Here is a 13,875-nt window from a genome sequence, read left to right as displayed (position 1 = left end):
CAATTATTAATTTCTTTTAGAATTCTCTGCCTGGTCAGAGGAGACCAGGAATTCCCAAGGTATGAACCTTATTTTTCAAAGGGAAAGCTACTCTGTTAAGATCAGACCTTTCCAACGGGCTTCCAACAAGCAAAGCCAATATGGGAAGCTGAAATCATTTAACTAACAACCTAAGTGATTTGTTTAAGGGCCAGGATAAAAATGGTCATAAAGTCAGGTCTAGTCATAGGATGACGTGCCTAATAATTTTGCACATAGTGCAGGGCTATTCATCTAACCAAATAACTCTAGAAAACTGATAAAAACATAAGCATGGCATAAAACACCACAACAAATTGAAAGGGATAAATATGCTGTATAGGTAGTCCTCGACTTATGACATAATTGACCTCAACATTTCTGTCCCTAAGTGAAACAGTTGCTAAATGAATTTTGCCCCATTGTATGACCTTTCTTCCCACAATTGTGAAACGAATAACTACAATTGTTAAGTTACTAACATAGTTGTTAAGTGAATCTGGTTTCCCTATTGACTTTTCTTCTCAGAAGGTCGCAAAAGGGGATCACATGACCCCAGGGCACTGCAACTGTCATGTACCATTTGTCAAGCATCCAAATTTTGATCATGTGCCCATGGGAATGCTGCAGTGGATGTAAGTGTGAAAAGTTATAAGTTATAAATCCCTTTTTTTAGTGCACTTGCAACTTTGAACTCTCACTAAATGAACTGTTGCAAGTCAAGAACTACCTGTATTCTGTGATAGCAGAGAAAGTCACAAATTGAGATTCTGGTCCAGAGAATAAATGGTACTACTGTTAGTAAGCAGAACTAGTTGTTGTAGAACAGTGGCCCCCAATCTTTTGGGCACCAGAGATTGGTTCTGTGGAGAGGGGTTTTCTTTGGACCGGAGAGGGTGTAGTTTTGTGTACTGCCTGAATCCCACAGATGGGGCTTCAGTTGTTTGCACGGCCCAGTTTCTGGCATGCTGGGGACCAGTGCCGTCCACTGACCTGGTGTGGAAGAGTCATTGAAGGAACCCATGCCTAAAATCTCAGGTTCCTCCAGGTCATGGGGAGGTCCACACTGCAGGAGAGTAACTGCTTACCTTTCTTCTGATACCTCAGAGAGCAAGACAATAAAGTGCTTTGGGAAAAAGTTCTACAGGGCTTTGTACAATTAATATTGTTTCTGTTATTTGCATGAAGGATTTTCTGTTTATATCCTGCCAATTTGATTACCTAATTTGCCCTTCTCTAATTGACATGCAGGAGCTTTGTCAAACACCTGCTGCTGGATTGCGGGTTGATAGCCCTATGGCCAGAGAGCTTTGCATGAGAAGTCAAACAGTTTCTAAATTCTGGCTTTCTAAAAAAAAATGTCAGGCTATCAAGAAGGATCATGGCAGCTATGGAACTGCTTGAAAAGTAAAGATTGGGCCTAAACATGTGGATCCTAAAATTTCAGTAGTATCAGTCCTGTTTCTGATTGAAGTATTGCACTCAAAATTCAACAAAGTACTCAGAACAGCACCCTTAGCAATCTGGACTTAATATCAAAGGACTTTTAAGTTATTATATGCATGTATCTAAGATCCATATAATATCTGAGAGATGAGTTTAGCTTTAGAAAGTATGTTTATGGATATATTCTTGCCTTTATGTATGAAAGAAACATAGTACTTAGCGCTATTATTGGCCCTTTCAAAAATAGATTTAATTTGTTCACGACAAGAGGGTTGCAATACCATTCTAGGATATTTAAAGAATAAAACCTGGTCTGTATTGTTACTTGATATTTGAAATATTTGAATCCCTTTGAGAAAACCATGATTTTGGTTTTAGAATACTTTACTGTGCCCCTTTCTTACAGGAAAATGCTGAAATCTCTACACTTCTTCTGAGTTAGGGACACAATGAGTTTATCATCAGGATAGAGAACTACAGATAGCTATCTATTTTTAATTGTGGAATTATTCTTTCATTAAAGTTGTGATCACTGATTTTATCTAGACATTGAAAAGAAGAGGCCCAAAGTACAACCCTGCTTTGTTTCCTTCTGAATCAACATATTTGCAATGAGGTAGCCACAACTACTATTAACTCGTGTAATTGTTTTCATGCAACTTACTAATTAAACCAAGTAACCATCAATCTGTGGATGAAACATATCCCACCAGATTCTTTCTTTAGGGATTAAATCATAAGCTGAATTTAAATTGATAATGGATATGCATGTATTTTTTTCCTTCATTAATCATGTCCGATTCTCAGAAATTGCCTGGACAAGTCCCTGTAGTTTTTTGGGCAAGATTTCAGAAGTGGTTTTGCCATTATCTACTTCCTAGGACTGAGAGAAAATGACTGGCCCAAGATCACTCAGCTGCCTTTGTGCCAATGGCAGAACTAGAATTTCCTGTGTTCCAGGTTCTGGCCGGATGCTTAACCACTATACTAGACTGCCCCTCGAATGCATATATTTATCTGCTAGAAACTTTAAAAACTCCATGATGATTGTTAGTATTTCTTGCCATATATTGTTTTAAAATGAAACATTGATACCTTCCAGATTTGCTTATTTCCAATAACATTTCCGATAAAATTATGCTTAGATTTTACTCAGTCCTTTCCAGCTCAGATTGCCATAATCTGTGTGACCTCAATTACTGTGGTTGTACCTTGTATTGGTGGTGGGTCATTAGTTTTTATCTCAAATTGGGTTTTCTGTGATCAGCTATTTCTGGTCCCTTTTGGCTTCATCCTATTTAGTACTAGGTATAGCATCTGAGGCCATGCTGGGTTCTTCTAAAGTTACTAGTGTCCTGCTGGATATTGTTGATCAATTATGCCGGGAAGCTGACATCTACTAGACTATAGAAAAGTACATGATCATCGAACCTTATGCTAACTCTTTTTTGCTGTCCTGGGTTTCTTGTAGCCATCATTTCTCTCTTCATTCCTCAACTCTTCTTTCAACTAGTTGCTTTGTTTCACATGTCTTTCAGTTATCCAGATTGTCATTTCCTTTCTCTGTCTCTCATACTCTGGATTCCTGTTAAAGGACCAAATAAGGAAAAAGAAGAATCCCTAAAATGTGATGGGACAGAAAGGAATGTAAGCCACAGTCCTTCCTTTCACATGGAAGAGATAAAAAGATGAGGAGCAGCTTAGAAAACCTCCAATAGAAAAATGTGTAAAAGCATATATCAAGATGTTGCTGACCTATATTACTATTCAAAAGTAACTATGATAAGAAAAAGATGCTAAATTGCATAAAATATCCAAAAATTAAGTTTATACAGTGACAATACTTATCAGAGACAAAAAATAGTTTTAAGTACCCAGACAAAGAAATTAAAAATAGTTTTAAGTACCCAGACAAAGAAATTAAAAATTAGCTTTTTCTTGGTCTCTTCCACTTCCTTCGTAGACAACTTTTTCTCTTCTGCTTCACAACTGCCTCCAGTTTTCAAAACTGCAATTTTTTTCCACGTGGAAAGGGAAGAATTGTATGGAATCACTTCCCTTTTCTGCCTTCTAAGGTAAACATTCATACTGAAATGAACCTGCTTGAGATACAGGAAATGTGTTCCTTGTCTGAGAAGCAACTGTAGGGCAAGTGCCGTCACAATTTAAGTAAATAGAGGGTTATTTTCATACTTCTCCTGTATGAAATTTTTGTGAAATACTGTAGCACTTTCGAAACTTTCTGAACCCACTTATCCAAAGCCAAAATAGGCAAGAGTTGAACACACACACATAGAAACCTCATGTATTCTCATTCTCATATTGGCAGGTTTAATTTTAGTAACATACAGTACGTTATTAGATTCTGTTATGACTGTTGCATCCAAGCAAATACATTGGATTTTATTCAGAAAGTTTAGGTAATTTTAATGTACAGCAGAACATCATCTAATTATAGATTGATTTTGATGCTTTCTCCAGCTGTCTAAAATAAAACTAGTGAAAAAATTCTATATGTACTTTCCCTCCTCTAGTCCAAATTGATCCTGCTATTGCAAAATACTGATTCAGCTACTAATGACCTGGAGTCATGACAGTCTTGTTTTAAATTTGTAAAAACACAGTGAAGAAAAGGCATCTCTCTTCTTATTTATTTACTTATATCCCATCTTTATTATTTTTATAAATAGCTCAAAGCAGCGAACATACCAAATATTCCTTCCTTCTCCTATTTTCCCCACAACAACAGTCCAGGAAGGTGAATTGGTTGACAGTCACTCAGCTGACTTTCATGTCCAAGACAGGACTAGAATTTACAGTCTCCTGGTTTGTAAGCCAGTATGTTAACCAGTAGACCAAACTGGCTCTTAAAGCTTTTTTTTTTTCTAAGTTTTCTTTATTTTTCATTATGATAGTTAGATAAAGAAAGAACAAAATTAATTGCAATTGTAATAGTTTTCTATGAGCCTTTATAAAATATTGATGAATCCCAGATCACATTCAGTTTATTGGTATTTATACAGTCAGTTAATTGTATTTCTGCATCCCTATTTGATGGAAATGAACAAACTATAAATATTTTGCTCAAGTGTACATAATTTAATAACAGAATTAAAATAAGTTAACAGTGGATATATTAACATCAATATTTTACTGATTCTATATACCAAGAAGTGAAAGAAAGGCTGACTTGGCAACCACAAGAGAGGAATATACAACCCTGTGTTTAGCTGTTCAGAGAACAACTGAAGCAAGAATAGGAGAGGAAAGAAGAAATAGAAGAAGCTGTATAAGGCAAATATGGTCACCTCTGTTTTCTCTAAGGCAGAATAGCCATATATGCAATATATGCAAATAAAACAGATGTCACAGTTACAAAGAATGTTTCTGAACTACAGCTCTTAGCATTCTTCATCATTGCTCAATTTATCAAGGGTGTATTAGGATTTCTTAGGAACATCTGGAAGGATACAGATTCTCTGTGCCTTTGTGAGGCCATTAGACAAAATTGGCTTGAGGCCATATTCAATCAGTGGACTTTCAGTTAAATCCCCCCCCCCATCACTATTAAACCTGCATAGGTCCATTTAGTATAAATATATACAGTTAGTCCATTGAGTTACATAGATACACATAGAGTAAATAGATAAGTATCTTTTTATAGTTTAGTTGATCATTTTTAGCTTGAGCTATGAATAAAGAATAGGCCTTGGATTATCGCTTTTCTAATTCTTGATGAAAGCAATCAGCTACAAGATATTTACTGAACATAATTCTGAACTAAGTATGTGTGTCTTTAATGTGGTGAATGCATTTCACTTGGAAGCAGAACAAATATGTTTGAAATTCATCAGGGGCAATGTCCTCTATGGAGGGTCTTTCTTCTTTTCTCCCTTCCTTTCTTTTCAAGGATGCAAAATATATGTGGTCCTTTGTCTCCTGTATTTTGTGACAAAAGAATTCCCATTTGAATTGTGGTACTCTATTCAGTCTCCCTCTGAGTTTGTGATTAACAGCAGTCAGTCTTTGCAGTATTCTGACGTCATCCAGTGTATGCATAAGCTATGCTATTGTCTTACGGAGAGCAGGGGCTGTGGATTGCAGCATAGAGCCTCTGCTACCTATTTCTGCTTCACTGCTCAACAGAAGAGACACAGACTATTCCTTGTCTTCTGGATTTTAAAATCAATACTCCTGATTTTTTAAATCTTTCTGTTGCTACTGCGAAGATTTTTGCTTTAAGGGCAACAAGGAAGGCTGTCTGTAAAGCGAAGCTTGGGAGAACGTAAAATCTGCCAGTTGGATAGCTGTGGGAACTGCATTGTCTGGCTTCATGATTCCTGCTGTGTAGCAGTCTCATCCCTTCTCTTATAGATTGCCTCTATCTCTCTCCCTTTTAACCCATCCTTTGAAGCATCTGGAGCCAGCCATGTTTGGCACTGAGTCGTCATGTAAGTAAATCGGATGCCTGATTACAAAATTTCTGTTTTGGAACAGAATTTGCTCTGTGGTTTTGATCCATAGGCAACAACTATCTGGTTTGCTGAATATGTTGTTCTAGTTTAAGAAACTGAGGGTGCTATGAAGGTTTTACCCAGCTTTCTCTATGCATGTCTTTGACACTGGCTGCAAGGCAGGGAAGAATGGATAGAGATGCTGCTGAATCCAGGGTACTTGAAAAACAAAACAAAACAGGATTGCTCTTGAAGGTGTTCAACCTGTATCTGGGTATTTGAGATGCTCTCTCTCATACACTGTTATACAGTCATTTATAGAGGTGCATTAATAAAGGTGTTTGAAAGACTGATGGATTATATGCTGGAAAATTGGAATGGATTTAATTTAACAAAAGAGTGATACGGTAGTCTGCTGGTATGAAAGAATGGGCATTTCTTGGGGAGGGAAAATGCTTTGTTTTAGCTTGCTTTACTGGTGTGATGGGGTAGAAAGGACAAGCATTTGGGATACAGTAAGATGAAGATAATGCCAGTCGTTTATGGCATACAGAAACTTGCAAGCTCCATCTGATGTAACAGAGGCAGCATGGATCCTTACCTCTGAAAACTGGATGGATTTGTTTCCTCTTTAAAGACTTTTTGGGGAGAAATCTGAAATGAGAAATGATTGTGATAAGTGTTTATTCCTAATAACATTGACGGTAACATGGATACATAAGAGCCAGAGAACATTAATAGCCAATGAGGCTATTAACAAACATAAAAATAATAATTAGATACTATTACTTAAAGACTCATGATGTAAATGTTTTTATGACATGGGAACCAGTTTATTTTCCTTTCTAGTTAATCTGAAGAGATTACAGAGATTATAGGTTATTTAGAACAATAACATTTTAGAAAATCTGACACTTAAAAACCGATGGTTTCAAAGGGTTAATTAGTTCTTTTGATTTTGCTTCCCACTCTTTGTAACACAATGCCTGCTCAAGGTCAAGGCAGAACAAAATACATCATTACCTGTACATTGTTAGAGGTCTCTTCCTATTTCTTCTTCTACAAATGTTTCATTCATATCATCATTTAATTTAAGTTGATGCTTGCTTTTTTAATACATTTAACAAATGATATTGGAAATAAAACCGTAAATGCTTTTAATCTCATGAAATGGCACTTTCCTAATATCTGGGCAATGTAATTTATAAGAATCCTCATAAGCAGTTCCAGAAGAAAAGGAAAATGAACCTGGACTATTATTGCAATCTTTGTACTAAGGATATATTCTGTATTTATGGCTAATGGTGAGTAGGGATATCTAATAAATTGTCTACAGCATAAAGGATTTCCTCATTGTTTACTGAACTATTTAGTGAATCACCAATGTGCTGCTTAAATGGCTGCTATTCTGGTAATAGCTGGACAAGCCTTTGTTACTATGACATCCAGATTAATGAATTTCCTATTTTAAAAAAGTAAAGGCTAAGAACAATTTATTTTATAAAATGCATATTTTCTTTTACTAAAAGTAACAAATAAAATTGTACTTGAGAATTCCACTAACAGAAAATTAGGCAGAGTTAAATGGTATTTTATCCAATTGCAGAAACATTTCAGGCCAGATATTAATACAATCAGAACTGATCAGAGAGAGTTTTGGAACAGTTTTTCACTGTATTTTTTATATATCATTAGCTGTAAGCAGCCATATATTTGCACTTAACTGTGTTGAAACCCTGAGGTTGTGATATGTAAGGCTCTGTTCACCCCATGTGGAAGTGATGAATTACAATTTAAAGGAAACATAACACTGATTCAGTGGCATTTTTTAGTAGTATGTTACTTTGAAAAGTGTTCCAAAAGGCTGTTAGTCTTTATGCATTATAAGATCAATAATTCCTTCCTTAATCTTTTCTTTTAGTCCACATCTTCCTATTTTTGTTTTAATGGCCTTCTTATATCAAACCTCACTCATATATTGACCTTACTGATTTGGTAGGAAACATTTTCAGGTTGTCTATTCCAGCGCCCTCAACCTTTTGGGCACCAGGGACCAGTTCTGTGGAAAAAGGTTTTTCCATGGACCAGAGGGGGCGTGGTTTTGCCTGCTGCCTGTATCCCGCAAATGGGGCTTTGCTTGTTTGCATGGCCCGGTTGCTGGCATGCCGTGGATGGTGCTGGTCTACAGACCAGGGTTGGAGACCCCTGGTCTATTCTATCCAATATTTGAATTCTTGTCCCCACATTATTTCAGAATTTCTTCTATCTTTTGCACCATCAATATGGAAAGTACTATTCATAATTTGATGAAATCTGCTGAATGAAGGGGTGAATCCAATACTGTTTTAAGAAGGCAACCAGCATAGATGCAACTTTTCTAAAACTCTTCATGGAAATCTGTTGTCGGCATTTTAAGGAGATCCATTTTTGCAGTAGGAAATAGGGAAGAACTATGGGTTGTTGAGTGTCTTCTACCAGGAAATATTCAAATGTTCAGTTAGGAAGTAAGCTACTGCCATCTGGCTTAGTAATTTTTTTTTAAAAAAACTTTTCTGCAAATATATTTCACAGAGCTTTCCATTAGTATAATTACATTATGTGAGTTACTCTCTTCTTAACATTAGTCATAGTTTAAAATCCTTTTAAATTCCTCTCAGAGTTATGTTTAGAATAGATACAAAAGATATTTCTATTGTCTTTCTATCCTGAGGCTGCTTAATACCATAAAAGCTAAGCACTACAGAACTTCAGTCTATCCATACAAATATCTTTCTAAGCAACCATGTCATGAGCATAGGAGAAAGAAGCTTATAGGCAAACCATTTACCATCTATGCAAAATTCTATTTTGCATAGAATTGCAAAAATGTGTAAAGGTATCATGTTAGGGCTCTTCCTTAAAAGTAGTCTTTCTAAGGATTATTTTTAATATTTTGCATTCATTTAAAAATCAGTTCCACATTGAGGATTTCATTTTGTATAGATATGGGTTAATGTCAGAATACACTGCCATCTCAGGTGGCCAAATTCAGGAAGCATGAGAATCTGGGGGCCTAGCTTAGCTTTGTGAAAAAGAACAGGTATTGATGCCTATAAAATGTCCCAGATTCAGTGGTGGGATTCAAATATGTGAATAACTGGTTCTCTGTGTAGATGCTGCTTCCGGAAGTCCATTCTGGGCCTGGGCAACAAAAAAATTAGCTACCGGTTCTGCCAAAGTGGTGTGAACTGACTGAATCCCACCACTGCCCAGATTCAATCCTTAATATATTCATATAAAAGATTAGTTTATGTTGGAAAACTCCTAGCCAGGCAAGGAGGAGGAATCAAGCTGGGAACTAGCCTTGAGTCCTTGCATAGCTACAAGAGACCTAGGCCTGACACACACATACCCAAGTCCCAGGGAACCTTATCTGTTTGTTCCCAAGGAAAGAAAAGCAGTCTGGGAGATTTTTGTACTACAGGTAAAATGCAATAAAGTAAACAACTTGAGTCCTTCATGTGTGGATCTGGTTGCTTACATGTGATAGTTTATGAATCTTAGAAATCATTGCTAGTCATTGGAAAGAATATTTTTTCTGATGAGGCTTGCATTCCCTTGAGATGCAAAGGAATGCAATTCTCATTAGGGAATGCATTAAAGTAGTAGCTTTGCCAGATCCAAAGGCAGATGAGGTCATCCTGTTCTGACACTACCTTTCTTCTTTCTTTTATTCTGCTATCATGTCTTTTTATCCCTTTGCTCATTTCAATATCCTAGTATCCTAGAACATTCTTAATTCTGTAACTCTCTGAATGATAATATTAAAAGAATTGAACAAATATTGTGTAAATTTTGGTTCAGGAAAAATGTTTCAGTCTTGACTAGAATAATAAAATTTGATGCAAGATGAATATCCTTAGAGAAACCATTTCACAGATTAGGCATTCTCTACTGAAACAGCTCTTTGCTATCAGCTAGCCTTCACAAGATTGATCTGGTAATCTGCTGAAATATGTCAAGGAAACCTCACAGCATTTTGCAAATTCATATCCCAAGACATTTCTAACATGAAAGATTAGTATCCTCAATCTTGAATTGTACTTGGAAACAGCCAACAGATGAGATCAAAGTAAGACACCCCCCCCCAATCACTGGAAACAATCCCCATCTCCTGCAGTGCTACAAATTGATTGCTCTTTTGTGTTTCAGGAACTTGTTTTCCCAAAAACCTGTTCCTCCATCTTTGCTCTTGGTGAGAAGAGTATGGTGAGGTGAGGCAAAGAAGAAGGTACCTTTTCCCAAATTAATTTAAGCTGATCAGTTTATCCCTGGCTAGAACTCTCTGGTTTAAGACTCTTTGGGCTTTTTCATTATTTAAGAGTTGGCAGATACTTGCTGTGTGTACTACATAGGCCAATAAACTTTGCACTTTCTCATAGGGACAAAAACTCAATCTTTGCACTTACTGACTAGAATGTCTGGGTCTCTGAAGCACTTTTGGTGGAGATTTGGGGGAATCCATTCCACGTGTCAGTTCCTTGATGCTGATAGGCAGTATGATTTGTTGATTACTGCAACGTCATATTACTAATATAAAATATTGTTTGGTGTTCAGTCAGTGTAGCCACATGTTTCCTGGAGCTTACCAGCAGGAAGATTTTCCACAAGATCAATATTTTGGAGACAAATATAAGTTGCTAGGTGAGGTTCTGCTCTTTCCAACAACCAAAGCAGAAATGACCATTGTGGTATACATTGTGGTAGTTCTGCAGCTAGATAGGGAAGCAGTCCTCCAATAGGTCGACTGAAACTCAAAGACTTCTTCATGGGCACTAAATTATTCTCAGAGTGGATTTTCTTTCAGTTTACCATGGACAGCACCACTTTCTTGCCAGATTACATTCATCTAACTTCAGACTGTCTCAGCACCATGCTGGTAACAGGGTGAAGGCTTTGCTTTGAGAATACTTCCTTTGCAAAAGGTAGATGGGGTGTTCTTGAACAAGAGCAAGAAGGATATGCTGGGTGAGCTGTTAATGAATATCCTTTATACAGCGATGTAAAGGTTATTTAAAGGATTTTTTTGCTTGGAATATGAATAAGAGTATTTCGATGCCAATGGTATGGGACTCTTGTAAAGCATATATGAGAGGGTATGGGACTCTTGTAAAGCATATGTGAGATTTCTATGAACAATGCTCACAGACGTAAACAGGCCCAGAAACGTAAAGATCTTGAAGATGAGATTAAATGTAAGGAAAAGGTTTTAATATCAAATCCAATGGACAATAAGTTAAAAGTTTCTATTACTTTGTTGAAGGAGCAATTTAATATGTTATTAGCAGATCAAATGGCAACTAATTTGAGGTATGTGAGACATAATACATTTTGTAATGCAAATAAACCTGGTAGATGGTTGGCTTATCAGTTACGTAAGAAACAGAAATCAAGGATTATAGATAAAATAATTTATAAAGGTAAAGAAGTCTATCAACAAAATTTGATTAAAAAGTTTTTTTTAGATTTTTATTCTAAATTATATGCTAATGAAAGTATACAAACTTCAGATATAGAAAAATATTTACAGGGAGCACATTTTCCTAGACTTACGAGTGATCAATGTGATGGGATTAATGGTTTAATTACTTCTGAAGAGATTATTTTTGCAATTAAACAATTGAAGGTTGGTAAGACTCCAGGTACTGATGGGTTAACAGCGATTTATTACAAGATGTTATCTGAAGAAATGATAGAACCATTAAAGGTACTTTTTAATGATATTTTATCTGGAGCAGAATTACCTCCATCCTGGAGAACGGCCTTCATATCATTAATTCCAAAGGATGACCAGGATCTGTCCCAACCTAGAAATTATAGGCCTATATCTCTTTTAAATACAGATTATAAGATTTTTGCAAAGATATTGGCAAATAGATTAATGCAGGTTTTGAAACAATTGATTCATACTGACCAATCTGGATTTATAATAGGGAGATATATGAAAAACAATGTAAGACAAATTGTTAATTTAATAGAGTATTTGGATAAGAACAACCAAATCCCTGCTGCTTTAATATTTATAGATGCTGAGAAAGCTTTTGATCAATTAGATTGGAATTTTCTATTGAAAGTTGTAGAGGAAATGAATTTTGGAGATAAATTCTTGTCTGCTCTCAAGGCCATTTATCAACAACAATCGGCGCAAATTATAATTAATGGATTAACAGACGTATTTAAAATAGGAAAAGGTACAAGACAGGGTTGTCCTTTATGCCCCTTGTTATTTGTATTAACAATGGAGATTTTACTTATTAAAATTCAAGATTCATCTAGATTAAAAGGAATAAAAATAAGTAAAATTGATTATAGGCTGAGAGCTTTTGCTGATGATTTGGTTGTGACATTATCCCACCCAACAGATTTGGTCAAAGATTTGGTTGAAATTTTAGTACAGTAAGGACAGGTCTCTGGTTTTAAGGTAAATAAGAATAAAACTAAAATATTATTGAAAAATATGTCTAGGAAGGGAAAAGATTTTATAGCTGAAACAACCGGTTATGAAATAGTTAATAAGGTTAAGTACTTTAGGAGTTTATATTACAACATCTAATGGAAAATTGTATAAGAATAATTATGAGCGCTTATGGGTTAAAGTTCAAAAAGATTTAAATGGTTGGCAAAAGCTACAACTATCGTTATTGGGGAGAATTTCAGTAGTGAAGATGAATGTTCTACCAAAGTTTCTTTTTTTGTTTCAGATGATACCCATTTTAAAGAAGGATGCTAATTTGGATGAGTGGCAGAAGGGTATTAATAAATTTATTTGGGGTGGGAAGAAATCAAGGGTAAAGTTTAAGATTTTACAAGATGCTCGAGAAAGAGGTGGACTTAAAGCACCAAATTTGAAATTATATTATGATGCGGCCACTTTAACTTTAGTAAGTGACTGGCTCAATTTAACAAATAGAGATATTCTTGTTCTTGAAGGGTGGGATTTATTATATGGTTGGCATGCATATTTAATTTTTGATAAGAAAGTAGATTTGGTCTTTAAGTCACATATTTTAAGATATGCTTTACTTCGAGTTTGGAAAAAATATTATTATAAGTTAAATTATAAAATACCTATTTGGGGGATCCCTGGACAAGCAATCCAGGGGGTTTCTAAGGGGGTGAATTTTGACAACATTTCGTATAAAGAGTTACTTATTTGGTCGAGTACTGATTGGCAATTAAAGTCTTCTGACGTGTTAAGTCAAGAAAACATTTTACAATCGTAATTTCAGTACTTGCAAATTGTGCAGAGATGGACTTTGGATAAGAAAGTGGGAATTACTTTAGTAGATGAAAATTTGGTAATTCAGATCAAGGATCAGAAATGTGCCCATATTAAAAGAATTTATAATGAGTTAATAAAATTGGATTCAGAAACAGAGTTAGTTAAAGATTGTATGATTAAATGGGCCCAGAATATTCAAGAACCGATCTCGTTGGACTTATGGGAGGAAATTTGGACTAGAAATGTTAAATTTACACAGGCCCAGAATTTGAGGGAAAATTTTTACAAAATGTTTTATAGATGGCATTTGGATCCTAAAAAGTTGTCTTGTATGTACCCGAACCTGCAACCTAAATGTTGGAGATGTGGTTACTTGGATGCAACCTATTTTCATGTTTGGTAGACCTGTAAAGTTATTAAAGCCTTCTGGATTATGATTTGGTGGAACATTCAAAAGTGTCAGAATCCAATTATATTTCATCTTTAGTTATCAAATATAGAAAACCCCAATTCTGCCTTCTCTGGATTCTGCTATAAGAGGGAGAGAAGGGGGAGAACAAAGGAGCTTTATGGCCCTCACTTCTTTCAGTATACTTCTAAGGAACTGAATGTGTTTATTGCAACCTCAAAGAGTTTGAATGTGGTTAGCACCAAAAGACCTTATCATAACAAAGGAGGCTATTTACCTTTCATGTA

The 13,875-nt window shown here is 35.7% G+C and overlaps 1 protein-coding gene across 4 annotated transcripts in view; it reads left to right on the top strand.

Moving 5' to 3' along the window:
* Window positions 1-13,875, top strand: part of ST7 (suppression of tumorigenicity 7) — a 132,486-nt gene that overhangs the window by 13,938 nt on the left and 104,673 nt on the right. Inside the window, exon 1 of one of the 4 annotated variants that reach the window (XM_039337004.1) lies at window positions 5,526-5,915. The exons of the other annotated variants lie outside the window; for them this stretch is intronic. Within the exon in view, the coding sequence (XP_039192938.1) occupies window positions 5,894-5,915 (22 nt within the window). The 5' untranslated portion in view covers window positions 5,526-5,893. Of the gene's footprint in view, window positions 1-5,525; window positions 5,916-13,875 lie in introns of those variants that run through there. 4 annotated transcript variants of the gene reach the window in all.

This window comes from Crotalus tigris, unplaced genomic scaffold (assembly GCF_016545835.1).
Source record: "Crotalus tigris isolate CLP2741 ecotype Arizona unplaced genomic scaffold, ASM1654583v1 scf7180000017667.1391209, whole genome shotgun sequence".
Lineage (NCBI taxonomy): Eukaryota > Metazoa > Chordata > Lepidosauria > Squamata > Viperidae > Crotalus > Crotalus tigris.
The sequence above is the reverse complement of the archived record's forward strand: the minus strand, read 5'-3'. Positions and strand labels throughout refer to the sequence as shown.